This window comes from Syngnathoides biaculeatus, chromosome 8 (genome assembly GCF_019802595.1).
Source record: "Syngnathoides biaculeatus isolate LvHL_M chromosome 8, ASM1980259v1, whole genome shotgun sequence".
NCBI classification, from domain to species: domain Eukaryota; kingdom Metazoa; phylum Chordata; class Actinopteri; order Syngnathiformes; family Syngnathidae; genus Syngnathoides; species Syngnathoides biaculeatus.
Window position 1 is genome coordinate 4922408 of NC_084647.1, and position 26767 is coordinate 4949174.

The 26767-nt window shown below is 43.3% G+C and overlaps 2 protein-coding genes and 1 long non-coding RNA gene across 7 annotated transcripts in view; 2 read left to right on the plus strand and 1 right to left on the minus strand.

Annotated features, from left to right (window-relative positions):
- Positions 1-1292: 1292 nt before the first annotated feature.
- LOC133504433 (uncharacterized) overlaps positions 1293-26767 on the minus strand; it is a 52433-nt gene continuing 26958 nt past the window's right edge. The window contains exons 2-5 of the long non-coding RNA XR_009795957.1: positions 1852-2006; positions 1711-1747; positions 1508-1641; positions 1293-1428 (exon numbers count right to left, since the gene is read on the minus strand). This is a non-coding gene — a long non-coding RNA (uncharacterized LOC133504433). The remainder of the gene's footprint in view (positions 1429-1507; positions 1642-1710; positions 1748-1851; positions 2007-26767) is intronic.
- On the plus strand, positions 1347-17074 carry LOC133504431 (A disintegrin and metalloproteinase with thrombospondin motifs 8-like). Its single transcript, XM_061826647.1, has 9 exons — positions 1347-2057; positions 4462-4701; positions 8310-8442; positions 8529-8696; positions 9420-9712; positions 12455-12638; positions 13603-13775; positions 14080-14255; positions 15112-17074. The coding sequence occupies exons 1-9, from the start codon at positions 1347-1349 to the stop codon at positions 15851-15853; spliced, it is 2820 nt and encodes a 939-aa protein (XP_061682631.1). The 3' UTR covers positions 15854-17074.
- The window catches only part of zbtb44 (zinc finger and BTB domain containing 44), a 28320-nt gene continuing 26214 nt past the window's right edge, over positions 24662-26767 (plus strand). For 2 of the 5 annotated variants that reach the window (XM_061826648.1, XM_061826652.1), the window contains exon 1: positions 24663-25156. The gene's annotated coding sequence lies outside the window, so the exon portion shown is untranslated. Of the gene's footprint in view, positions 25157-25283; positions 25463-25785; positions 26042-26767 lie in introns of those variants that run through there. The other 3 variants (XM_061826650.1, XM_061826651.1, XM_061826649.1) reach the window with 3 other exon arrangements.

The window sequence follows — 26767 nt, forward strand, 5'->3', positions numbered from 1 at the left end:
ATGCAAAATGACTGCCCCACGATGGTCGTTTCTTGAGCATTGTTGTAATTGTAATGAGAGAATGTTATGAAGAAGGCCTACAGCTTTTGCAGTTTAACATTCTTAAGGTGTTCCGGGTGATGATTGCTTTTTCATATCTTCAACAAAGCAACTATATTGTACCAGTAATGGCATGCCACCAATAATAACAAATAATTATTCATATTGATCAGTTTGATAAAAGCAGCATTTTTCAAGGGACCGAGTGACACTAAGCAGTTTCTCAGTGCGAACATGCAGCATGATAACGTTGTAAGGGAGTAAAATATTCAAGGGGGGGGGCTTTTCCAGTCATAATAATTCCAACAAATCCATCGGTTCCAAACAACTAAACTGCGGTAAATGCATGTATGCTTAGTTTTCCAAAATCATTGGTGTGTGTCAGATGTAAATGATAATAATAATGATAATGATGATCATCACAACTCAATTTATATTGCATGTTCACAAAGCGCTTTGACATAGCATGTATAAGAATACAGAGCATTGTTATCTTTAATAACAAATAATGTCAGATTTAAAACCCAATTTAAATGTATAATCAATATTTTCCATTCATGACCACAACAAAGGTATATTGTGGCCTTTTGTGATTGTTTAATTATAGCGCACTTGCTCGACAATAAATTAGATTGACCTTGGTGGGGGCCTCTCTCTGTCTCTGTCTCTGTCTCTCTTACTCACTCACATACACGCACGCACACACGCAGACACGCCCACAAAAACGCATGCACACAATTGGACTGAAATAACGAGAGCGACCATGTCCTGCCGATGCAGCCACCACCCTGGGTGTAATAATAGTTGCTCCAGAGGGGCCAGGGGGAGGCTTATTCTCATCGGGTCCATTTTATCCTCCAGTTTCTCCAGCGGGAGTGGGAGGAGGATTTCCTACAACTAAACCACGACCACCCCCTCGCCCGCTGTCTGCAGAAGAACAGCACGTATAAATAGACTTGCTGCGTCCAGACTGCAACGGGTGACACAACAAGGTCCGAGCTCGGTTCGGAAACACGCACACACATAAACACATACACACACACACACATACATACACGCACACGCACACATGCACACTCATAGTAACAGACAAACACACACGCACGTGCACGCACACAGAGACACTAGTATGACAAGCAGACACACTTCACCCAAGACTGACCTAACAGGACTAAAAACTTCACTTAAGAAGCTTTCTAGAAGGGGACAGCGTTGACTTCTAAAGACAGACGCTTTGTCGAAGATAAAATAATATATCGCCCATGTTGTGATCAATTTGTCTTCAACCGCGGTTTCACTTGCAGAAGATGTATCCCGTTGCTTGTTTGCTGCTTCTGTTGGTCTGCCATCCAGCGCTCGCCACTTGGTTTGAATCCGAGGATGTTATACCTGTCCGGATAAACGGGAGAGTCAAAAGAAGCGAGGATCAGAAGCGAGTCATCCTCAGCGCATTTGGCAAGGAACTGACCCTCAATGTTATCCCCGATGCCAGTTTCATCTCGCCTTATTTTACCATACAGCGCCTTGAGAGAGCCGAGGGCGTCGGGACGTCAGGTGCTCAACTTGTCCCGGGTGACGACTTCCACAATTTCATCAACCAGACTGTTGAGAGTGAAGGGCAGCTGAGAAGTTGTTTTTATTCAGGGAGCGTCGACCAAGATCAACACTCACTCGTGGCTCTAAGTCTATGCTCCGGCGTGTATGGTTCCTTCATAACAAACGGGACAGAGTACCTCATTGAACCCAAAGTTCGAGGAGGGTTTGGGTCACGCTTTGCAGAACAGCTGCATGTGATCAAGAGGAGGACATTACCCAAGAGTCCCGGTGTACCTTTCCTTTTCGATCACGCGGTCGAAGCGAGTGGACTGAAGAAGCCCAAGTGGGGAAGTTTTATGCGCGATGGCGGTGACGCACGGAGGGCACCTCGCCGGAGACGCTTCGTTTCTGCGCCGCGGTTCATCGAGACCCTGGCAGTGGCAGATTCAAGCATGACACACTTCTATGGGGAGGAAATCAAGGTCAGACACGCTCTCCCGTGTACATTCATAACGTATTAAGTTGAAATTCCACAGTATTTTTCCTCTCAAAGTTGCAATTTTGAACTCGACCAGCAAATACTACACACACACACACACACACACACACACTTGGGTACTTATCCTCACAAGGGTCATGGGAGTGCTAGAGCCTATCCCAGCTGTCATCGGACAGGAGGCAGGGTACACCCTGAGCTTGTTGCCAACCAATCGCAAGGCACACAGAGACACACAGCAGTCTCACTCAGAATCACACTTAGGGGCAATTTAGAGTCTCAGATTAACGCATGTTTTTGGGATGTGGGAGGAAACCGGAGTACCCAGAGAAAACCCTCGAAGGCACAGAGAGAACATGCAAACTCCACACAGGCAGGCTGGGATTTGAACCCCGGTCCTGAGATCTATGGGGCCCACACTCTACAGCAGCGTCACCATGCCACCATATATGTGTGTGTGTGTGTTGTGTGTGTGTGTGTGTGTGTGTGTATATATATATATATATATATATATATATATATATATATATATATATACATAGTGATTGTTGGTCTCCATGGGTCCTGCAATTGGCTGGCAACCAGTTCAGGGTGTACCCTGCCTCCTGCCCATTGACAGCTGGGATAGGCTCCAGCACTCCCTGTGATCCTTGTGAGGGTAAGCGGCACAAGAAAATGGACGGATATATATATATATATATATATATATGGATGGATATATATAGTATATAGTATATATTGAGAGTACTTTAGTGCTCTGTTTTGCATCAATGAAAAAGGTCAGGCAGCAAAACTGAAAAAAAAAATGTTAAACCACATTCCTTAGGACTTGGTCACGATTTGGCAGCGGAGAGGCAGCATCATGGAAGATGCTTCCCATGACTCAACTATGTAAAGTGCATTCCATTGGAGTATCAAAGTCAATGCTGGATTTCATGCTGGAGTGAAATATTAACATTTTAAAGTACATATAAAGAAGGCATACTCCCAATTTTAAGCATATAAGCATGTACAGTGTGTTGTCACAATATCAGCAAATCACTGGCATGGTCCTGAACAAGAGCCACTGATGTCAAATTTAACAGTTTTTGACAGAGCCCAAAGTCACGTGGACAAACAGATAAACGTGTCTTATGTTTGTCACGACAAATAAGATGCCACACTCAGTGATGTATCGACACACAGGCAGAACACTTAGCAGTAATGTCTATGCATAAAAAATGTGCAATAAAGAAAAACTGATTTCCTCAGAAGTAATAACAAACTGTAAATGACACAGAACTACACTGACTCTGTTTTACTTATTCTAAAAACAAACAAAAAAAGGCTGTTAGGATTGGGAAAGCATGCTTCACATAAATGTCATGGCTAGTCATCACAAGATTATTTGGATACAAGTCTTTCCAGTGTCAAGTCCAGAAAGACAATCAATCTAAATCATTCATTTAGCTCAAGATGTGGAAAAGAAATCTAAATATTTCACATTATTTGTAGTCTTCATGACATCTGCTCCTTGATTCTCTCCAAATGGCAACACAGTTTATTGGCTAGAAGGATTTTCAGTGTTTCACAGAATAAAAAAAAAAAAAGACGACAGCACACAAATGTAGCAATGATAGGATGAAAATAACACAATCTGATATTCATGTTCAAGATACGGAATCACACTCCCTTTGCTCAGTATGGTAACAGGAATTATTACTCTTCAATTCTTCTTTTTCACATATTTTCACTTAACTGCTTCACATGACCATTTTTTATGTACTGTATGTTTAGTATTTGATATATGGTATCGGTAACTGTATCAATTTAGATGCTGATTCAATGCCCAAATATCACTTCCTCCTGATTTGATTCAATCACTTTTAGTTGAATATGAAGCAATTGAAACACCCATCCAGTCATTTTCTGCCCCTTATCATATTTGGGTCACTGGTAACCAGCAGCCAATCGCATCTGACTCTGGCTAATCAGTCAGTTACACGGCACATATAGAAAAACAGCCATAACTACTCACACCTGTGGACAATTTAGTGTCTTCAATTAACCTAGCATATATGTTTTTGAAATGTGAGATGAAACATGGAGAAAATCCATGTAAGGTTTGACACTAGAAACCTTGGCTCTGATACAAACCATTTACTGCCCATGACATTACAAATATAATTTTACAAGTTAGTGAATGTGCAAATAATGCTCTAAAGTATACAACTCTCAATAATATCAGTTGGAACATTTAGTCAAGCCTCCGAATAGAAATGTCAACCAACCCTTTATTGTAAATATATATATATATATAGTATATTTTACAATGAATAACCCAATTTTCCCCCTTAATGACATTCCTTTGCCATTTACCATTCAAGCTTTTTTGTTTTTCCTTTTTACAGCACTATATTTTGACCTTAATATCAATGGCTGCCCAGCTGTACAAGCACCCCAGCATAAAGAATTCAGTGAACTTAGTGGTAGTGAAGTTGTTGGTGGTAGAGGATGAGGAGGTTGGTCCTGAGGTCTCCAGCAATGGAGGGGTAGCTCTCAGGAACTTTTGCTCCTGGCAGCAGCTTTTCAACCCACCAAGTCAGCGGCATCCAGAACACTATGACACTGCCATCCTCTTCACCAGAGAGGTAAGTGAAAAATTTGGCAGCTATCTTTGATCTCCAACATTAAAAATCCAATTAAATGTATTGGGTAAATACCAGAAGCCAATATTGATAAGTACCCCGCCCCCTCCAAAAAAGCAGTGAAAAAAAAATCAAATGTAATTAACCAAAAAATTGTTGTGACAGAAGAGTCTCCACTAAGATGAAGGGAAAAGTTTATAAGACAGTGGTGAGGCCAGCTATGATGTACAGATTAGAGATGGTGGCACTAAAGAAACAACAGGAAGCCAAACTGGAGGTAGCAGAAATGAAGATGCTGAGGTTCTCGCTTGGAGTGAGCAGGATGGATAGGATTAGAAATGAGCTCATTAGCCAAAGCTGGATGTTCTGGAGACAAGGTTAGTGAGAGCAGACTTAGATGGTTTGGACATGTTCAGAGACCAGAGAGTGAGTATATTGGTGGAAGGGAGCTAAGGATGGAGCTGCCAGGTTAAAGAGCGAGAGGAAGACTAGAGAAAAGGTTGATGGATGTTGTGAGGGAAGACATGAGGACAGTGGGTGTTAGAGAGCTGGATGCATGAAATGGGCTTAGATGGAAAAAGATGACACACTGTGGGACCCCTAACGGGACAGACAGAAAGGAAAAGAAGAAGAATTAAAAAATTATATAAAATACAGACAACAAATACCGAATTTAAAATAGATTAATACACTTTCAGATCTTCTAGCTATTACTGGTAAATGAAAGTGGTCCAAGAGTGTCGCCTTCAGGAACACCAAATTTTAACTAATTTAATTGATTAATTTTATTTTTGGAAAAGTGTTTATTATGTCTCATGTGTAAGTCTGTTCTTGTAGAAAATGTAAGCATTTCACTAGTCGGGTCCAGTTGGACATACAGTAATAAACTCAATGAATTATGTGCTCACATAAATCTCATAAATCAATTACAACATATGAGTTGTTTCAGTATTTCGATAGGAGAAATCAAATCATAAAGGCATCATTTATGCAAATGTGGTGTGTTTAATCCCTATTCGCACTGATATATGCTTTTAACTGTAAAAGATGTAAAGATTGTCTTGGATGAGCTAAGTTTAGAACTGCCACAAACCATTTCTGACATTATGAAGCCCTGGTCCGCCTTGTGTGCTCAGCCAGGTTCATCTTCCGATGTGTTAACCAGGATTTCCGAAGTCACAAAGCCTGACTGCACGAGAACAATCCATCCATCCATTTTCTTAGCTGCTTATCCTCACAAGGGTCGCAGGGAGTGCTGGAGCCTATCCCAGCTGTCAATGGGCAGGAGGCGGGGTACACCCTGAATTGGTTGCCAGCCAATTGCAGGCCAAATAGAGACAAACAGCCACACTCACAATCACACCTAGAGGCAATTTAGAGCCTCCAATTAATGTTGCTTGTTTTTGGGTTGTGGGAGGAAACCGGAGTGCCCAGAGAAAACACACGCATGGATGGGAGAACATGCAAACTCCACACAGGCACGAGAACAATTTTGGAGCTTTTTACATGTCCCCAGCATGCTTTGCGACACTATGGAGGTCCTGGGTGCTGCAAAGCATGCTGGGGGCATGGAAATAGCATTTAAAATGCATGTTTTATTCCAATTATTCCGTGAGTCATTCTTTTATTTGTTTTATAATTTGCTAGTTTTATTATTCTGTTTTCTGGGGTGAGATACTTCTAGTTTTGATGTGACACCGCAAGTGTGTATGACATCATCACTAATGACTTGCCTGCATGTGCAATGAAGTTCTTTACCTGAGTACATATTAAAAAATGTAATTAATTCTCCCTGCATCATGGGTGCTGTCATATGTTAACTTACACATGCAATAGAATGCTTGCTGGCATGCATCCTAAGAGTGTAACCAATGTTCTTGTGTATTTTGTTGTACAAGTCACACAACAATGTTTGTAAATGAAACTCAGTGTGCACATGAAGTGTATGACATTGTGAGGTGTCATTTCTAATATAGTACATTGTCTATATAGAGGAGAATCTAAGACCTCTCCGATCGTACAAACATGTGAAATAGAGTAAATCTTGAAAAAAAAATTGAAGACAAAAATACACAAATATGGGGGGCCATAAACTGTGAACGGGCAAGGGCACACTGTAGTCCCTGTTCTACAAATGGAATATTACGGTGCAGCAGCTGGAAAGCGTTGGCCTCAAAGTTCTGAGGTCCTGGGTTCAATCCTAGTCCCACGCGTGTGGAGTTTGCATGTTCTCTATGTGCTTGGGTGGGTTTTCTCCGGGCGCTCCGGTTTCCTCCCACATTCCAAAAACATGCAACATTAATTGGACACTCTAAATTGACCCTAGGTGTGAGTGTGAGCGCGGCTGTCTGTCTCGATGTGCCCTGCGATCTGCTGGCAACCAGTTCAGAGTGTCCCCGCCTCCTCCCTGTTGACAGCTGGGATAGGCTCCAGCACTCCCGCTACCCTCGTGAGGATAAGCGGCTAAGAAAATGGATGGATGGATATTATGCCCTTTGTGTGCTGAAGCAGACAAGCAGGCAACGATTTAGAGCTGAATATATAAGTGGCAGATGCTTTTGTGGAACAACATGTAAAAACATGCAAAGCAGTGCTCGCCTGCAGTTCCAAAGGGGAATATTTTTAAATGTGTGTATTTTTTTATTTAAATTACTTACTTACTATTAGTTTGACTTTAACTCAAATTTTGCCACTCAAGAAATCGATATGAGTTGCTTAAAAAAGCTTCAACCTCCGTTTCCAAAGATGATAATGCTTTGTTTTGTCATTTAGAGATACAATACTTTTTACATTTTTGGTTGTTTTGGCGCAACTGGCTAGAGCATCTGCCTCACATTTGTGAGAACCATGGTTCAAATCCCAGCCCCGTCCATGTGCAGTTTACATGTTCTCCCCTTGCCTGCTTAGCTTTTCTCTGAGCACTCCAGTCTCCTCCCACATCAAAAAACATGCATTGTTTGGAGACTGTAATTTGGCCTTCGGTGTGATTGTGAGTCCGAATGGTTGTTGGTTTGATTGGCTGGCAACCAGTTCGGCGTGTACCCCACCTCCTGCCAGAAGATAGCTGGGATGAGCTCTGGCACACCCGCGACCCTTGTGAGGATAAGTGACTCAGGAAATGGATGGATGGATGGATGGATGGATGATTATTACTGTAGTTGAAAGAAAGCCTAAATTACCATAAAAACGACAGATGTTTCAGTTGGCCTATGAATGTATAGTTTTTTTTCCCTCCAAATTTAGAAAAATGCATCTTTAATTGCAAGATATTTTCCAGTTCATCATTATTTTTATATTGGATCTCATTCAAATCACAAACGTCATTTGATTACACTGTGTTGGGTGTTCCCATATTGAATTAATGATTAAAACACATCACTAGTCATGCCACCATTTGGCATTGAAAAATAAAATTCTGATATAAGATATTTTTGTTGTTGTCAGAAGGCTTGCTGGTCAAAATTTCACTCAATACAATGATGTGCAGCACCCCAGAGAGACAAAAGCAAAATGTTTTTCAAATTTTATTTGTGTCAGCATTGGTGTGGACATCACCCCGTTCCTCTTAGAATTTTGCTATCGTATTGGTCTGTGCTTTCTTTGTGTGGCAGGACATTTGTGGACAAAAGAGTTGTGATACACTGGGTGTTGCCGACGTTGGAACAATGTGTGATCCCAAGAGAAGCTGCTCTGTTATAGAGGACAACGGTCTGCAATCTGCTTTCACTGCTGCACATGAACTTGGTTAGTTTGTTGTTTGTGGTGTTTGTGAAACATGTTTACTATATTTTGTCTCTCTTTTGTTTTTTTGACACTCTTGCCTACTTTAGGTCACGTGCTGAGCATGCCCCATGACGACTCTAAAACCTGTGAGAGGCTGTTTGGGGATCTCGGAGGGCATTACCTGATGGCCCCTTTGTTTGTTAGCCTCAACAAAACCATGCCTTGGTCACCTTGTAGTGCACTCTACATTACAGAGTTCTTTGATAATGGTCATGGTAAGAAATGTGAATGTTTAAATCAGCCGCATTCATATGAGGACACCATTTAGTATCGTGGCCATCTGTTATATGCATAAACTATAATTTAGTCTGATTCTGAGATGAATAATAGATACTGATCGTCTTTCCTGCTTTAACATGCCACCCCTATAAATTACAAGCTGTAGGTAGAGATTATCTCACCCCAGATTTCCACATGCTGTCTTCACACATGTGCTTCTGAACCTGTTTTGATTTTTTTTTCTTCTCAGTGCATTCAATGTGTACTGTATCTTCCATTACTAAAGATTAAACTTCTTGTCCTTTTAGTCTCAATATGGACTTCTTCCTGTTTGTCCTCTAGAGAAAAAAAAAAAGCAGCTGTTGTTAGCAAAATGTGCTCTTTATCAGTTGCCTCCAAGTGAAGCTCTTGTGGCAAAACATGTTCATTGCAAACTGGGAAAGTTACTCAAGACAACACTTACCCAATGCAATGCAATACAAGAAAATTAGACAAATGTATAGTTAGATTCAGACTATAATTACACATTTGCTTTAAAACATTGTAATGGTCAAATGTATTTGTTCTGCATTTAGGACACCAACTTGAATATTTTTCTTCTGTTGTCAGAACACACAAAAAGCCACTTTTGCAACTACTCTCTTGCCACAAAAAACAAGCTCTCCTTCAAACTCAGTATGATTGATCTGCTTCAATATTGCTCTGTGTTGACACCACAGGAGACTGCCTGTTGGATGTTCCAGAGAGCAGCTTACCATTACCGAAGGAGCTCCCAGGCAGCAAATACAACCTAGACCATCAGTGCCAACAAATTTTTGGAGAGGAATTCTTCCATTGTCCCAACACAACAGACAGTGATATTTGCAGCCAGCTCTGGTGCCAAGAGGACGGAACATCCCAGTGCTCCACAAAGAATGGCAGCTTACCCTGGGCTGACGGCACCCCTTGTAGTCTCAACAGGACATGCCTCCATGGAGTGTGCATGCCGACAAAGGAGGCACTGGAGCCACTGGTAAGAATAGCAGCATATACAAAGCAGCCAAATGTAGACAGTATATTTCTACCTATCAATAAAAATGGCATTTGATAAATTTATTAAAACTTTTATAATGCAATTCAATCATCAGGCATTATATAAATGTACATTGTGCTAAGTAATGGAACTCAATCGTACAATATACTATACTATGCAGTGTTTTGTATCATTTGTGTTTTAATTGTTCAAACCTTATTCTGCCAGCTGTTATTAACCGTAATAGTTAATCTGAATGTAGTGTTAATTAATGACTACAGTATTTTTGGTACAGTCTGTAATATGTGTACAGTATACATGACTGCATATTATGCCGTCAATAATAAATATGGTGTTAAATGAATACCGGTAACTCCATGATGGTGTCAGTCAAGCATGCATTATTATCTTTAATGATCTTTAGAAAATATTATGACTCCCCTAGCGTTTTATCTCATTCGATGGTTATCTGGCAGTGAAGTTTGATGGGAAAAGGAATGGTTGGGCACCACAATTTAGGCCGTCTATGTACAAAATAAGGTACTTTGAAATCATGTATGCAATATATATACAGTGAAGAAAATAAGTATTTGAACACCCTGCTATATTGCGAGTTCTCCAGCTTAGAAACCATGGAGGGGTCTGAAATTTTCATCGTAGGTGCATGTCCACTGTGAGAGAGATAATCTAAAAATAAAAATCCAGAAATCACAATGTATGATTTGATATGTCACTGACAAACATGGAGTTTCAGCTCCCTCCAAAGATTTTCTATTGGGTTTAGGTCTGGAGACTGGCTAGCCCATGCAAGAACCTTGATATGCTTCTTACGGAACCCCTCCTTGGTTTTCCTGGCTGTGTGATTTGGGTCATTGTCATGTTGAAAGACCCAGCCACGACCCACCTTCAATACTCTCACTGAGGGAAAGAGGTTGTTCCCCAAAATCTCACAACACATGGCTGCAGTCATCCTCTCCTTAATACAGCGCAGTTGTCCTGTCCCATGTGCAGAAAAACATCCCCAAAACGTGATGCTAATACTCCCGTCCTTTACAGTAGGGATGGTTTTCTTGGGATGAACCTCATCATTCGTCTTTCTCCAAACACGGTTAGTGGAATTATGACCAAAAAGTTCAATTTTGGTCTCATCTGACCACAAAACTTTCTCCCATGACTCCTCTGTATCATCAAAATGGTCATTGACAAACTTAAGACGGGCCTTGACATGTGCTGGTTTAAGCAGGGGAAACTTCTGTGCCATGCGTGATTTCAAACCAAGACGTCTTAGTGTGTTGCCAACAGTGACCTTGGAAACGGTGGTCCCAGCTCTTTTCAGGTCATTGACCAAGTCCTGTCGTGTCGTCCTGAGCTGATTCATAATCTTTCTATGCATCATTGAGACCCCACAAGATGATATCTTGCATGGGGCTCCACTCCGATTGAGATTGACAGTCATGTTTAGCTTCTTCCATTTTCTAATGATTGCTCCAACAGTGGAGCTTTTTTCACCAAGCTGCTTGGCAAATTATCCATAGCCCTTTCCAGCCGTGTGAAGTTGTACAATTTTGTCTCTGGTGTTTTTGGAGAAATCTTTGGTCTTGACCATGTTACAAGTTTGAGTCTTACTGATTGTATGGGGTGGACAGGTGTCTTTATGCAGCTAGCGACCTTACACAGGTGCATCTGATTCAGGATAATACATGGAGTGGAGAAGGACTTTTAAAGGCGGACAAACAGGTTTTTTAGGGTCAAAATTCTAGCTGATAGACAGGTGTTCAAATACTTATTTGCAGCTGTATCACACAAATAAATCGTTAAATAATCATACATTGTGATTTCGGAATTTTTCTTTTTAGACTACATCTCTCACAGTGGACATGCACCTTTGATGAAAATTTCGAACCCCTCTATGATTTCTAAGTGGGAGAACTTGCAATATAGGAGGGTGTTCAAATACTTATTTTTTTCACCGTATACTGTCACAGAGCATTTCCTCTACAGAAATTTATTTTATCATTTTACAATGTTTACTAAGTCGTATTGATCAATATTTTTCCATGATACAGTCATGACGAACTAGTTCCTTTTCTTTTTAACCCTGACTTGTGATATTTGTTTTACAAATATCCATTTAAAATACTACATTTACTGTATTTGTTGTTGGTCAAATTCTCGCAACCTCAGTTAGAATAACATTGGTTTGTTTGAATAAAAAAACATTATGCCTTTTAACATTGCCGCACTGGAGAATCGATAGCAAACGTGCAAACAAATGTTGGCATAGCTTTTCCAGAAATATGGTGAATGTACCATGGGTAAATCTAACTCTTAGTTGGGTGTTTTTAATAAATTAGTGAATCCGTTTGTTTAAATCTTACTCAATAGCTTATCCATGTAGGTTGTGGTTTTGACCACACATCTGTCTGTGCACCAAGTTGAGCTGTCTCAAAGTTATTAAACTTCTGGAAAAGCCGCACGGCCTTTAAATTGTGCCTCAAAAAGCAGCAGTATGGCAGGCTCAAGAAGTAGTGAGTGACACATATAACAGGAATGTGGGTACAGCCAGACAGAAGACGCGTGCCGTACTTCAACACAGATTTAGCTCGGAGTCAAAGCATGCCAACCCAATTCAACTGCAAAGCCAGAAGCCAGGACTGTGGTTTCGGCTGCACAGTTGAGATTTCCTGTGGCTTCCAACCTCTCTGACTATGACTTGTTTTCGTCCCTTTTTCTTTACCACAGGTGGTTGTGGATGGTAGCTGGAGCATGTGGGGACCTTGGCAACAGTGTTCTAGGACATGTGGAGGTGGAGTTGAGTTCTCTTATAGGGAGTGTACAAACCCTGAGCCTCAGAATGGGGGCAACTTTTGTGAGGGACAGAGGGTTCAGTATCAGTCGTGCAACACACAACGCTGTGATAACAAAGGTGAGACGTAAATCCAGAGACTTCATCTGGTTTCAGCCCCATAAGCAATGCTTTGATCATTATACAGTGAATATAAAAAGTCTCAATACACCTGTTCAAATGGTAGGTTTTTGTGATCTTTTTTCCCATAATTCCAGAAAGTATGTTGGATGCAAATATTGCCCTGCTCGTCACAAAAAGGACACCATACTTGTGATGAAACATGTAACAGGAGCATCAACAGTAGCTGCGTAACCACATTATTTCATTTGTTTATTTGTACTTCATCTCATGTTTTTGCTGGTTACAGGCCACATTAATAGTAGAAAATGTTTTGTAATGACTTATCTTGGTCTATTTTTTTTAATATCACAAAAAATGGCATTTGAACAGAGATGAGTAGACCTTTCTCATCCTCACTATGTCATTTCTAGTTCATACCAATATTTCTTTTTTTACAGCAGAAGCTTTGTAAATTACAAATAGTAATAATTTAAAATCTCCAATTAATGCATGTTTTTGGGATGTGGTGGGAAACCAGAGTGCCACAGGAAAAGCATGCAAACTCCACACAGGCAGGGCCGGGTTAACACTCTACAGCTGCACCACAGTGCCACCCAAGGAATCTGTACATAATTATTTCTTTATCTCTAAATATGCCTTATGATGCCCCCAAGATGACAAGCAGATTGCGTGTACCCATTATGGACATGTAGTGTATGTACATGATGTGCATGACATTGATTAATTTGCAACTACAAACCCTGGCCCAAGTTTACAAAGCCATTAACTGATTTGGACTAGTGAAAGCATACTAAATCAGAGATGTTTGTACTTTGGATGCCCAAATATATTTTTGTTTTGACTCTGTATTTTACTTGGAAAGTACAATGCTGTTTGTTGCAACAAATGCTACAATGTGCTTTGGTTGTAAAATGCATTCTGTAGGTTACTGACCCAGCTTTGTTCTCTTTTTCCTGAACAGGCAAGAGTTATCGAGAGGAGCAGTGTGAGAAGTACAACAGCCCAAACTACCTGGACTACAATGGGAACATGAAACAATGGATACCAAAGTATGCTGGAGTGTCTCCTAGGGACCGATGCAAACTATTCTGCCGGGCCAGGGGGAGCAGTGAATTTAAGGTGTTTGAGTCCAAGGTACATGTCCTCAACATCACAGCTCATTCAAAAGTATTCCAAGTAAGAATAAGAATTATTCACTAATTCACAGAATGTAAATCAGAATCTGAATTGGCATTTTCCTTTCAAATGATCTATGATTGCACCATATTCTAATGGAAATACAGCATTTAAACTGCACCTAATTTTACCATAGTTTGGAGAGAATTATTTTATTAGCATCCATTTTCAATGCTTTCCAACAACTCTATAAACAGTGATGGTTGATCAAAAATACAAAATCCTTGTGAATTTTAATAATACAATAAATATACTTCTGCAGGTAATTGATGGAACACCCTGTGGTCCTGACACCACATCCGTGTGCGTCCAAGGCCAGTGTGTGAAGGCAGGTTGTGATCAGGTGATTGGCTCTAACAAGAGAGTGGATAAGTGTGGAGTATGTGGAGGAAACGGGTTTAGTTGCAGGAAGATCACAGGGTCCTACAACAAGGCAATGTAAGTTACTGAACAAATGTTTATCATAGTGAATATCCATCCATCCATTTTATTTACATCGCTTATCCTCACGAGGGTCATGGTCGTGGTAGAGTCTATCCCAGCTATCTTTGGGCGAGAGGTGGGGTACACATTAAGATGGTCGACACTTGGTTGCAAGGCAGATAGAAACAAACACTCACACTCACATTCAGATTTTAGAGTGTTCAATTAACCTACAGTACATGTTCTTGGGATGTGGGATGAAACTAGCGTACCCGGAGAAAACCCACGCAGGCACGGGTAGGACATGCAAACTCCACACAGGTGGGGCCGGGATTGGCGACATGATGGCGCAACTGTTTAGAGCATAGAACAGTTCTGAGGACAAGCATTCAAAACCCAGTGGCGCCTGTGTGGAGTTTGCATTTTCTCTCCGTGCCTGCGTGGGTGTTCTCTGAGCACGCTGGTTTCTTCCCACATCCTAAAAACATGCATTCATTGGAGAGTCTAAATTGCCCTTAGGTGTGATTCTGAGTGTGATTGGTTGTTTGTCTTTATGTGCCCTGTGATTGGCTGGCAACCAGTTCAGGATGTACCCTGCCTCCTGCCCAAAGATAGCTGGAATAGGGTTCAGCACTCCCGGGACACTTGTGAGGATAAGCAACTCAGAAGATGGATGGATGGATAGATATTTTTTATACAGCTTGTGCTCATTAGTGTCATGGGTAACTGGAACGTAATCTAGCTGATTTGGGACTGGTTACCATTAAATTTCAAGGCACATATAAACAAACCTATATCACAATATCAATACCATGGCAAAAAAAAAAAAAACCCTATTCATCTGACTGTGTGTGTTATTATTGAATTTCAGCTATGGATACAGTGACATTGTCACAATTCCTGCTGGTGCAACCAATATTGATATCAAACAGCGGAGCCACAGAGGAATCAAGCATGATGGGAACTATCTGGCTATCATGAGAGAGAGTGGAAGTTACATTCTCAATGGGAACTTCTCAGTATCAACAGTGGAACAGGACATTTCTGTGCTTGGTGCTGTGCTGAAATACAGCGGTTCTTCCACCACGTTAGAGAGGATCCAGAGCTTCATGCAGCTGAAAGAGGCCATCATCATTCAGCTTCTGGCCACAGTGGGAGATACCAGCCCTCCTAAAGTGAAATATTCCTTTTTTATCCCCAAAGAGGTTGATTTTAAATCAAAAGATAAGAAGGGCTCTTCGGCATCTTTGCATGTGATTCATCCTTTCAGTGTGCCAGAGTGGGTTCTGGGAGAGTGGTCTGAGTGCTCAAAGAGCTGCGGTTCAGGCTGGTCTCGAAGGAATGTGGAGTGCAGGGACAGTGCAGGCTTTCTTTCAAGCCTTTGTGATACAGACTTGAAGCCAGTGGACATCAGGGCTTGCGGGGATCAACCCTGTCCCATCTGGCAGATGGGACCCTGGTCCGCCTGCTCACGAACTTGTAGTCAGGGCGAGCGCCACCGCAGCCTCCTCTGCATAGACTACACTGGCAAGACTGTTGAACCAGAAAAGTGTGACCCTGATAAAAAACCTGCACCTGTCTCCGGAGAATGTTTTAACATGGAGTGCTTATGAAAAACATGACTAAACTGAATAATTCCCCTTTTGATCTGATGGCACTTATAAACAGATTGCATCACATCACAGGGAATACATTTGCCTGAGTATGGTTTTACCGTCGTATTTTTGGGCTGTTGAGAACCACTGTTGAAAGTAACCAATGGAAAACTACCTCGGAAATGTAATGAGATCCCATTTATAGATGCTAGGTCAAGGTGCTGTGTTTTAATTCCTCCACTTTAAATGACAACTAATTTATTGGAGTTACGTTTAGTTTAGTTTAGTTTAGTTTAGTTTAGTTTACAGAATATATTTGAAAACTAGCTCTCATTTATAGTGTGGCTAAGAAAATGGCATTACGTCAAATATTGTACAGCATGATGTAACTATCCTGTACTTCTATCTAACATACTGGCCTCCACAGAACTCAGTCCTCCAGGCTGCTTCAATTGAATGTTTTATAACAGTTGCTGAGCTAGGTGAGATTAGTGTGTTGTGGTTTTCAGCTTTCTTAAGATCTGCTCCTCTTTCATGAACTCCTCATTTCAACCCGCAAGAAACTTGATTTATATCTAGATTGTAAATTGGATTTTCTTTTGGGAGGTGGTCTTCATAAGTAAGACCTTCTTTGATTGTAAAACAATGCAAGATTATTGGGCTCTACAAAAATATTTTCCTGATTTTACCAAAACTACTCTCTCTCTTTTTTTTGTATTATAATTAAACAAAATTTTTAGTAAGGTAACAGAATTTGAGCTGAAACGTGTAAAATATCTTCTCATAAAGAAGAATAATCCAAGAGAGAGCTTTGGTGCCCCGTAGTTTTTCCTTTCTGCTTTGTTTCAGTCGAGGGTATCGGGCTTACAAACTATCTTCAGTACAACTCATACTTACTGTGTATGGGTATTTATACCTAATTTATGATGCATTTCATGTTATGGAGTTATGATGGTAATTTCCCCATCACTTATGCCTTAACAATGTTGACAATCATACCTAAAAGCATTTTCAAACTTTCATATGCATTATCTTATTCTTCATGACTGTTAATTGACAGTATATAATGAAAGAAAATAGAGGGAGCATTAGGCCCATATCCCTTCAATGAAGGACCATAAAATGTTGTTATTAAAACTTCCTTTTAAGCTATTTATTTTTTAAAGTTTTTACTTTCGGAGTGTAATGAACATGGCAGATGCTACTGTCTTAGAATTTCTTTTGTCTGTAAAAATGGATCAAATAAACACATTTATGTTAGTAAACAGACAGCTTCTACTTTTGTGAAAAGGAGACTTTGTTATCTATTGCTTTGCATCTCAAAGAATATGGCTGTCACGAACGAGACTCGAAGGCGGACCCAAATACACGACTCAGGTGAGAGGTAAGCAATGCGGAATAAGCCCTTATTCGTTCCAATGTCGGTTACCAGGGAGTCAGTCCAAACAAGCACCAGGATCAGTAACGGCATGCTTACGGGGTAGGTCAGGAGACAGGCATTGGTCGGTACATGGGAGGTAGACGTCAGGAGTATGGAAGTGCGGGAACGAGGCATGAGAGGCAATGATCTGGCGTAGACCAGTTGTCCTCTGGGTCCTATAAATACCAAGTTCAATCAGTCGGGAACGAGGCGCAGGTGTGCACCTCCTAATCAGCTGGCCACGCCCAGCCAGGACTGGAAGGCAGGGACATTACAGTACCCCACACCAGGAGCATCAGGATGGGCCACGTGGAAGTCCCTGATGAGGGTGGGGTCTACAATGAAGCGGGAGGGGATCCAGGAGTGCTCCTCCGGGCCGTACCTCTCTCAGTCTACCAAGTACTGGACCCCCCTGCCCCTGCGACGAGAAGACAGCAACCGGCACACAGCATACACCGGACCACCGTCCTCCATGCGGGGAGGCGGGGGGGGGGGGCCTGACCGGAGGAACCAGCGGTGACGGACGGGTCGGGGGGAGTCTGCTCATGTGAAAAGTGGGGTGGACTCTCATTGACCTGGGAAGCTTCAGTGATACGGCGACAGGGTTGATGATTTTGCTGATAGGGAACGGACCAGCGAACCTGGGAGCAGGTTTGCGTGACTCCGTCCGCAGCAGAAGAACCTTAATGGACAGCCACACTCGCTCTCCCACCTTGAGCGTCGGCGCCCCTCTCCTCTTTCAGTCCACTGTGGAATTGTAGGAGCTGCCCATGCACAGCAGCGTCCTACGTGCTGCCTCCCAGGTCCGCTTACAGCGTCGTATCACAGCCAGAGCTGACGGCACTGCGGAGTCTGTGGCCACCGAAGGGAACAGAGCGGGAGGATACCCGTGCACGATGTGAAAAGGAGCCATACCTGTAGAGGCGGAGGGCAGGGAGTTGTAGGCGTACTCCACCCATTTGAGTGCCAAGCAACGAAGGCCGGTTTCAAAGTCTTGGTTGACGCTCTCTGTCTGGCCGTTGGACTCTGGGAGATGGCCCAATGTCAGACTCGCGGAGGTGCCGATGAGGGTGCAGAATTCTGTCCAAAACCGGGCGATGAACTGCGGTCCTGTGTCCGAAACGATATCCACTGGGAGCCCGTGGTCGCGGACGACCTCATCCAGCAGCAACTGGGCCATATGCTTGGCAGACGGGATCTTCGGGGCCGGCAGGAAATGGACCATCTTAGAGAACCGGTCCACTATAGACAGTACCACCATGTTACCCTGGGAGGGAGGTAACCAGTGACGAAGTCCACCGCGATATGTGACCACGGGCAGGAGGGAATGGACAGAGGCCGCAGCTCTCCAACAGGGCGCAGGCGAGACGTCTTGTTGGCCGCACACACCGGGCAGGCGTTGACCTATTCTCTCACATCCCTACCCAGGTTGGGCCACCAGAATCGTTGTTTGACAACCGAGCGCGTCTTTGCCATGCCCAGGTGACAGACCGTCTTATTTGTGTGGGCCCAGTTGATGACGTCCCCCTGCAGTGATGGTTCAAAGAACAGGTGGCCAGGAGAACAACCAGCGGGGCCCGGCGTGCCCCTCACGGCCTCCTTCACCCGTGTTTCTACCACCCAGGTGAAGCCGGATATGAAGCACCCCTCTGGCAGGATCGAAACAGCTGCAGATTCCGCGCGATCCCCCTTGTGGATCTGCGAGAGAGCGTCCGGCTTGCCATTCTTAGAGCCTGGGCGGAAAGACAAGGTGAAGTGGAAACGGGTGAAGAATAGAGCCCACTTGGCCTGACGAGCATTCAGCCGCTTCGCGGTCCTCAGATATTCAAGGTTCTTATGATCGGTGAGGACCATGAATGGGACTTGCGACCCCTCCAGCCAGTCCCGCCACTCCTCCATCGCTGTCTTGACTGCCAGTAGCTCACGGTCCCCCTCGTCGTAGTTCTGCTCCGCCAGGCTCAGTTTCCTCGACAGGAAAGCACACGGATGGATCATCCCGTCCTTGGTGCTCCTCTGCGACAGGATAGCTTCGATCCCTGAGTCCGAAGCGTCCACCTCGACACGAACTGCCGATCTGGATCATGCACTATGAGGATCGGCGCGATGGTTAAACTTGCCTTGAGCTGGTTGAAGGCCTCCTGACAGGTCCTGGTCCACTCGAAGGTGTTCCGCGGGGATGTGAGAGCGTGCGTGCAACGGAACTGAAGTTCCGTATGAATTTCCTGTAGAAATTCGCAAAGCCAAGGAACCTCTGCACGTCCTTCCTGCAGGCGGGAGTGGGCCACCGAAGAACCACGTCGACCTTGCTGGGATCCATTCGAATCTCCCCTTCCACCAGGATGAACCCCAGGAAGGACACGGACGCTTGGTGGACTTCGCAATTTTCAATCTTTATGAACAGCTGATGTTGCAGTAGCCGCTGAAGCACCTCTCTGACTCGTCGGATGTGGGAGGTCAGCTCTGACAAAAAAAATCAAGATGGCATCGAGGTACACAAACACATTTTTATTCGGATATTCCGAAATATGTCGTTGATGAAATTCTGGAAGACTGTCAGAGCATTCGTCAGACCAAACGGCATCACCAAATATTCATAATGTCCTGTGGGGGTGTTGAATGCCATCTTCCATTCGTCCCCCTCCCGGATCCGCACCAGATGGTCAGCACTCTGCGGGTCCAACTTGGTGAAGATCCGGGCTCCCTGAAGAAGTTTGAACGCCGTCACAATCAGGGGCAGAGGGTACCTGTTCTTCACTGTGATGTCGTTGAGTCCTCGGTAGTAGATGCAGGGTCGTAGTGAAGCGTCCTTCTTCTTTACAAAGAAGAACCATGCACTGGCTGGTGAGGACGACGGGCGAATGAGGCCGGCTGCCAGCGACTCCTCAACGCACTCCCTCATGGCCTGGTGCTCCGGTCCTGTTAGAGAGAACAATTTCCCTCGAGGGGGTGAGGTGCCAGGAAGGAGTTTGATGGTGCAATCATATGGGCGATACGGCGGCAGGGATTTCACTTTAGTTTCTGAGAACACCTTCAGGTAATGATAGCTGAAGGGCACCGCGGTTAGCTCCGGAGCGGTACCGAGGTCCTCTAACTGTACGGACGCGACTTGGAGCTTCCCGTCCTCTCGACAGAGAAACTTGCCGTTAGCAGCGTCAGCGTTGCGGAACCGCTGTGTCGGAAAGGTTGCCGCGCCCAAAGCCTTGACCACACGGGGATTAATCAAGTTAGCATCCGAACCTGAGTCGATGAACGCTGACAGTACACGAGCGGCCCTCCATGCTTCGGGTGAGTTGGAGGAGCGAACGACCTGACTCCTCCACGGTATACCGCACACTCACAGGAGTGGAGATCCTGAGGCCGGGATGCTTCGGTTGGACCGAATGGGCGATTAAGTGTCCCAAGCGTCTGCAGTAAAAACAGCGGCCCTCCGATCAACGACGCAGCCGCTCCTCTGCCGGCCTGTCGAGGCCCTCCACCTGCATGGGCTCCACTGCGGAAGGGAGAGTAGGCGGCACGGAAGCAGCCGGAACGGATGCCCCCGTCTTTCCTTCGGCCAGCGCGTCCATTTGTCCCTGGACGACAAGTCTCTGGTCGACCTTGAGGACCAACGCGATGAGGGCGTCCAACGAGGAAGGGAGATCAACAGCGATGAGGAGACCGCGGATCTGTGGGGAGAGTCCCTGGAAGAAGGCGTCGTGGAGGGCATCCTCGTTCCATCTGCTCTCTGCGGCACTGATCCGGAATTCGATGCCGTATTCAGAAACACGACGACGACACTGGCAAAGCGTCATGAGTGAAGCCGCCGCCCTACGTTCCGGCGCTGCATACTAGAACACCTGTGTCACAGCACAGACGAAGGCCATACAGGTGGACACGTCTCCAAGTTGCGGCTCCATTCCGCCGTGGCCCACGCCTCCGCCCTTCCCGTCATGTGAGATAGGATGAAGGCGATCAAGGAGCGGTCCGTGGGGAAGGCGGACGACTGTAATTCGAAATGGAGGTCGTACTGGGCGAGAAAGGGCTTGATGTTTCCTGAGTCGCCCGACAAACGTTCTGGTCAGGAGAGCGGTGTTATGCTGGCACGCTGGATATCCGCAGCGGGTGGAACAGGCGGAATGATCTGAACCGGAGCAGCAGCCGGAATGGCCGCCGTCGACGTGGCACCAGTGCTTGCTTGGGAGGCTAGCCACGGCTCCAGCGGGCACAAATCTCATGGAGCCTCTGATTCGTCACCTGGAGGGATGCCTGCTTGACCAGGCGTCTGCCCTGGACTTGCAACGAGCGGCGGATGGCTTCAGTGTCGGCTGGGTCCATGTTATGGCCAGATTGTTCTGTCACGAACGAGACTCGAGGGCGGACCCAAACGCACGACTCAGGTGAGAGGTAAGCAGTGCGGAATAAGCCTTTATTCGTTCCAATGTCGGTTACCAGGGAGTCAGTCCAAACAAGCAGCAAGATCAGTAACGGCAGGCTTACGGGGTAGGTCGGGAGACAGGCGTTGGTCGGTACATGGGAGGTAGACGTCAGTAGTACGGAAGTGCGGGAACGAGGCATGAGAGGCAACGATCTGGCGAAAACCAAATCCAAATCCTCAATGAATTCCAACTGAATAAATCTGACTTTGCTACTTTTTCAATACCAATGTTTGAAGCAAAAGTAGCACAAAGACAACATTGATACAATCCTTATTCCTGTCCTGTATTTCAAAGTAACATTTCATCACAACTGTGATTAAATCGCCTATACTGTACTGTGAAATAAATTTAGGCCTGGCTATTTTCTGGGACTTCTTTTCTGCATCCTACACAGAGTGTGTTGAATCTGTGCAGGGTACAAATGAAATCTCAAGACAATCACAATGAAACCTTAAGACTATCAAGTAGGCTTTACATTATCAGGATTTTTGGGGCCAATCAAGTTTAAAAACAAATGATAATTGATTACTGATCTGATCACAAGCATTGGAGCATGAGTCTATACAATAAATAATGTATCTTTGTTAATCTATTTATGCCAGTGATGCATAGTGATAGACAGAAGAAAGTAATGATCTTCTATTAAATGCCAGCAAGTACATACAGCAGTTAATGTATCTACTTGTTGTGACATTTTTGTTCGTTGGTGTGCCATGAGATTTTTCACCAGTAAATATGTGCCTCGGCTCCAAAAATGTTGAAATTCACTGCTCCCGTCAGATCATGTATTCAGCATGTTTACAAACAACTGAGAAGACTAGCACTAGCTTGCGATGCTACGTAACACTTTCTTGCCTGCTTGGGAACCGTATCATATTAAAAGTATGTGAACATACAATACCTCAAGAAAGCCTTACATGAATGTCCTCCCCTGTCCTGAGCACCGGTGACCACCAACAGACGTTTCCCCCCCAACCCCTCATTTTCTTCTTGTAATACAGTCAACATGATCCACTTGTGTTGTTTTTCCAAGGGTAACAAGTGTATTTTAGTTGACAAAATAAAGCCCAAGGGTCATAGGAGGCTGTGGTGTTGGAATACAAGATTTGATTGCAGTAATGTATTCTGACATTGTGCAATTGTGAAAAGGTAAATTTGTCTTGGCATCTGAGCCATGGATTATGTGCCATCTGTCTCAGGCGTCTTGTCCCTGCAGTGAAGCTGACACGTTTTTTGAAAATAACTTTATTGGGTCTCAGATATTTATAATACTACGACAAAAGACTAAAAATCTATATAAATACTACTATATAAAAATAAAATACCTTTTGGATTCTGACATACTGTCCACGATGGCGACGCAGAGTAAATATTTTTTGCAGAGCTGATCAACGACGTAATTGATCAGCTTGGCAAATAATGCCATCAAAACCGATCAGACAATCAGGATAAAATGGCAATTATTGGCCTATTCTGGCCAGGCTGATAAAATCGGCATTAAGTGTACTATCAACCCATTTCTGGAGTCAATTGTACGGAAATCCTGGCCTCATCCACAGGTTATGAGTTCTCAAACAGAAAAAATTTCACACATCACAACCTTAAAAACACTCAAGAATAGATACGAATACAAACCGGTCCGTTCGAGATCTCTCTATTTCTATTTAGGATTCTGTTTATCCTCACTAGTGTTGTGGGAATGCTGGAGCCAATCCCAGCTAACTGTGGGCAGGAGACAAGGTATACCCTGAATTGGTTGCCAGCCAATTGCATGGCATATGTAAACAAACCATTTATCAACCGATTCACACACACACACACACACACACACGCACGTCCTCAATTAATGTACCATGCATGTTTTGGGATGTGGGAGGAGTGCCCGTAGACAACCCATGCAGGCACAGGGAGAACAATGGCTACTTCACACAGGCGAGGCCGGATATAAACCTGTGTCCTCAGAACTGTGAGGCAGAAGTGCTAAGCAGTCATTCACCGTGGTTCCCTCTTTGAAATACAAAGTCAAATTGGACCAAGAAATCCATTGATTCAAGTATTGTGAACCTTGCAATTTAGCTAGTTTTTAGAAAACACCAAGTTGTGCAAAAAGTGAAGTAGTTGGACATGCATTAAAAATGTTTGAGTAAGTCAATTTAAGTTCACGTGTTGTAAAGCTCACGAAGCATTGTAGAGACATCCTGAAATTTCACCTGAAAGCTGAACATCACTAACCTTTGTTAAGAGCAGTGTATCAGAGGGCCAAATATTAAAAATCCATCCATCCATTATCGAAGCCAGTTATCCTCACAAGGGTCATGGGAAAGCTGGAGCCTATCCCAGCTAGCTTCAGGCAAAAGGCTCACTACACCCTGAACTGGTCATCAGTCAGTCGCAGGGAAGATATTGTAGCGCCGAAGAAAAGGAGTTGGAGGCGGAGTGTCGAACACAGGAACAAACCTTGTTTTATTGGAAGACATCAACAGACTACTCGCATAACGAGTGATTTCTGCAAACACCACAATATCAACACCATCATTGAGTGGGAATCGATCCCACCAAAGGGAGGCATGTGTACCACTACACCATCAGTGACTTACAATATTAAAAATGCCATTGGCTATTAACACATGCTGTTCGGCACCACCACCAATATGGATAATTGAGAAATTATAATACGTAAGAAATATATTATAACAGAGATGTCAAAGTCATTGTTGTCACGAGCCACATTTCCCTCAGTGTTGTTATGACTGTGAAACCTTAAACAATTTTAATCCCCTCATCATATTTACACATGAAATTATGAACTCGTTTTGAAATCAGAAATCAAGACAAATTGGTGTTTCAACTATCATTCTTGTTTGGTAACACAAAAATACTTGTATTATCATAATAGTATGATTTATGATAAATTATTTTGAATGTATATTTTCACAAGGATCATGGAAGTTGACGGACGATTTGCCTTCAGGAGCCACATAAAATCATGTCGTGGGCAGGATCTCCTCCCTGGGCCTTGAGTTTGACACCAGTCCACTAATGCATTTGGTGGTGATTTGCGTTCCTAATATTGTGCTGTGGTTAGATGTTTGTACAAGTGATTTAAAAGCAATTTATAATTCAGAATTCACCGTAAATATTGGGAAGTTAAATGACAGTGGTTCGTTATCGGAATGTTATAATGATAACGAGACTTCCTGCTCCTTGTACAGAAACAGAAGCGCATTGCATTGTGGGGATTCAAATAAGAGCCCCGAAAGGCTATCCAGCGTCACAAAGGACCTAAAAAAAAGCAAAGGGAGTCTTTTAATGACAGGTTTGTATAATGTGAGCTCAAGTGAGAGGTGGCAGTACGCTCAACTCGCCAGACTATCGCTGGGAATGTGAGCGTCCCGGAGAAGCGACAAGACGGCGCGAGCAGTTTTGCATCAGCAAAACTGCTTGCATATACAGGCCAAGCTGCTAGGGGAAGCCTTGTACTACAAGGTAAACATCTCTCTTAAGACTTTGCGTTTTACTGCCATTCTTATGGTGCAAGTCTTTCATCCGCCTATAATGCCTGCTAAGCGTTTTTGCTGGTTACTGGATGCTAGCTTCTAAACTACTATAAGCTTTTGTGGCTAATTGGTAGTTGTGCATCGGTCTGTGCATTCATTGAGGAAGTCGGGGTTAGCCACGGTCAAACCGGAAGTTCAATAATCAAAGCTTCGAAAGAAAAGCTTATGCTGAATTCGAAAGATAAACAAGGCTCGTTACTTTGTGTCAAGACTGTACTCCTTTTTATCGCAGAAGGTACCTGATAAAACAGATATAAATATACTTTTCCATTTTCTCACCGACAAATAAGCAACGTTCTGTTTTGCGAAAGGGACAACTACTGTGCAATATGCAATATAATATTCGCGATAGCAACCCCGATGTCATATTCATTTAACATGTACTGTGCGTTTCGTGTACTCAAAACTGCAATCTGACTACGGTAAGCTAAAATCTCACAGAAACGCATATGGTTCGGGACAGTAGTGCTCAAATAATTTGGCATAGTAATTTATTTTATTATTATTTTGAAAGCCAAAACAGGATGCATTTCTTATTGCAACCATGATTACAAATTGAAACTTGACACTTAGCTGCGGTTTGCTAAACTGTAATGTTGAGTTTTTAAATTTGTATTTACTGTGTGCATTTTTGGAATTCGTAGCTGACTCTTCCACAACTTACAGAGAGTATTTGTATTTTTTTGTTTAGTTCGGCCCAACAGGTTCAACTATTAGTCTGTTCTGTGTGACCACTTGCTAGAAGTGTGTGATGATAGTTACAGTGAAAGGACCAGGTTGTAAAGTGCTCGCCGCCATCACGAGAAATTCAGAGGTACAGTGGATCTGAACTTTTTGTGGATTTTTCATTGTTGCTATGACTTGGTGAATAAATGTTAGTATTGGACTTAAAAGTTGACATAACATCTGATCTACCATAATCAAGAACAAGCATCAATCACCAGTTTGTTCTTCTGGCCTACTAATTTTACTGTAAAACAAAAAATAATCTATTAGTTTATGATACCACATTGTCTGTAGGTTGTTTTGTCCTGTCTCTTTGGCATTTAATGACACATTCGGTGTTGCAGAATAACCTTATTAACCATTTTGCAGAATAATGTGTTTATATTGCTGCATTGTAATTTAAACAATAATACTTTTGTGTCAACTTCAAGTCCCTAAAGACGTCTCCATAAAAATGAATGTATGAGAAGCTCTTGAACCCTGAAAATCGATATCAAATGGTTTTCTATTAATTTTTCCTCTCCAAGCCTTTCATTTACTTACTTAGGATAATGCTGTCCAAGGGTACTTTTATTTGGTCTGTGTGTGACAGGGAGTGTGTTTTCCCTGCAGGAGCCCCTTCACTCAAGCTTTTGTTTGATGGAAAATCACATGGCTAAGGAGTCAACATGTCTCAGAGACAGCTGCTGAGCATCCTGTCGTTCACTGGCCTCCACATGTGCCTGGCTTGCCTTGATTGTAGTTACATAACCTGGCTTTCAGTCCTCAACACTCCATTCAACATCCACTCCTTTTTTTTAAAATTTGCACGAGT

Bases quoted from the DNA above. Each gene is read 5' to 3' on its own strand.
- LOC133504431 (XM_061826647.1), top strand. From the start codon at position 1,347: ATGTATCCCGTTGCTTGTTTGCTGCTTCTGTTGGTCTGCCATCCAGCG. The intron at 4,702-8,309 runs GTAAGTGAAAAA...TTTGTGTGGCAG, and splicing joins CCATCCTCTTCACCAGAGAG to GACATTTGTGGACAAAAGAG. The intron at 8,443-8,528 runs GTTAGTTTGTTG...TGCCTACTTTAG, and splicing joins CACTGCTGCACATGAACTTG to GTCACGTGCTGAGCATGCCC.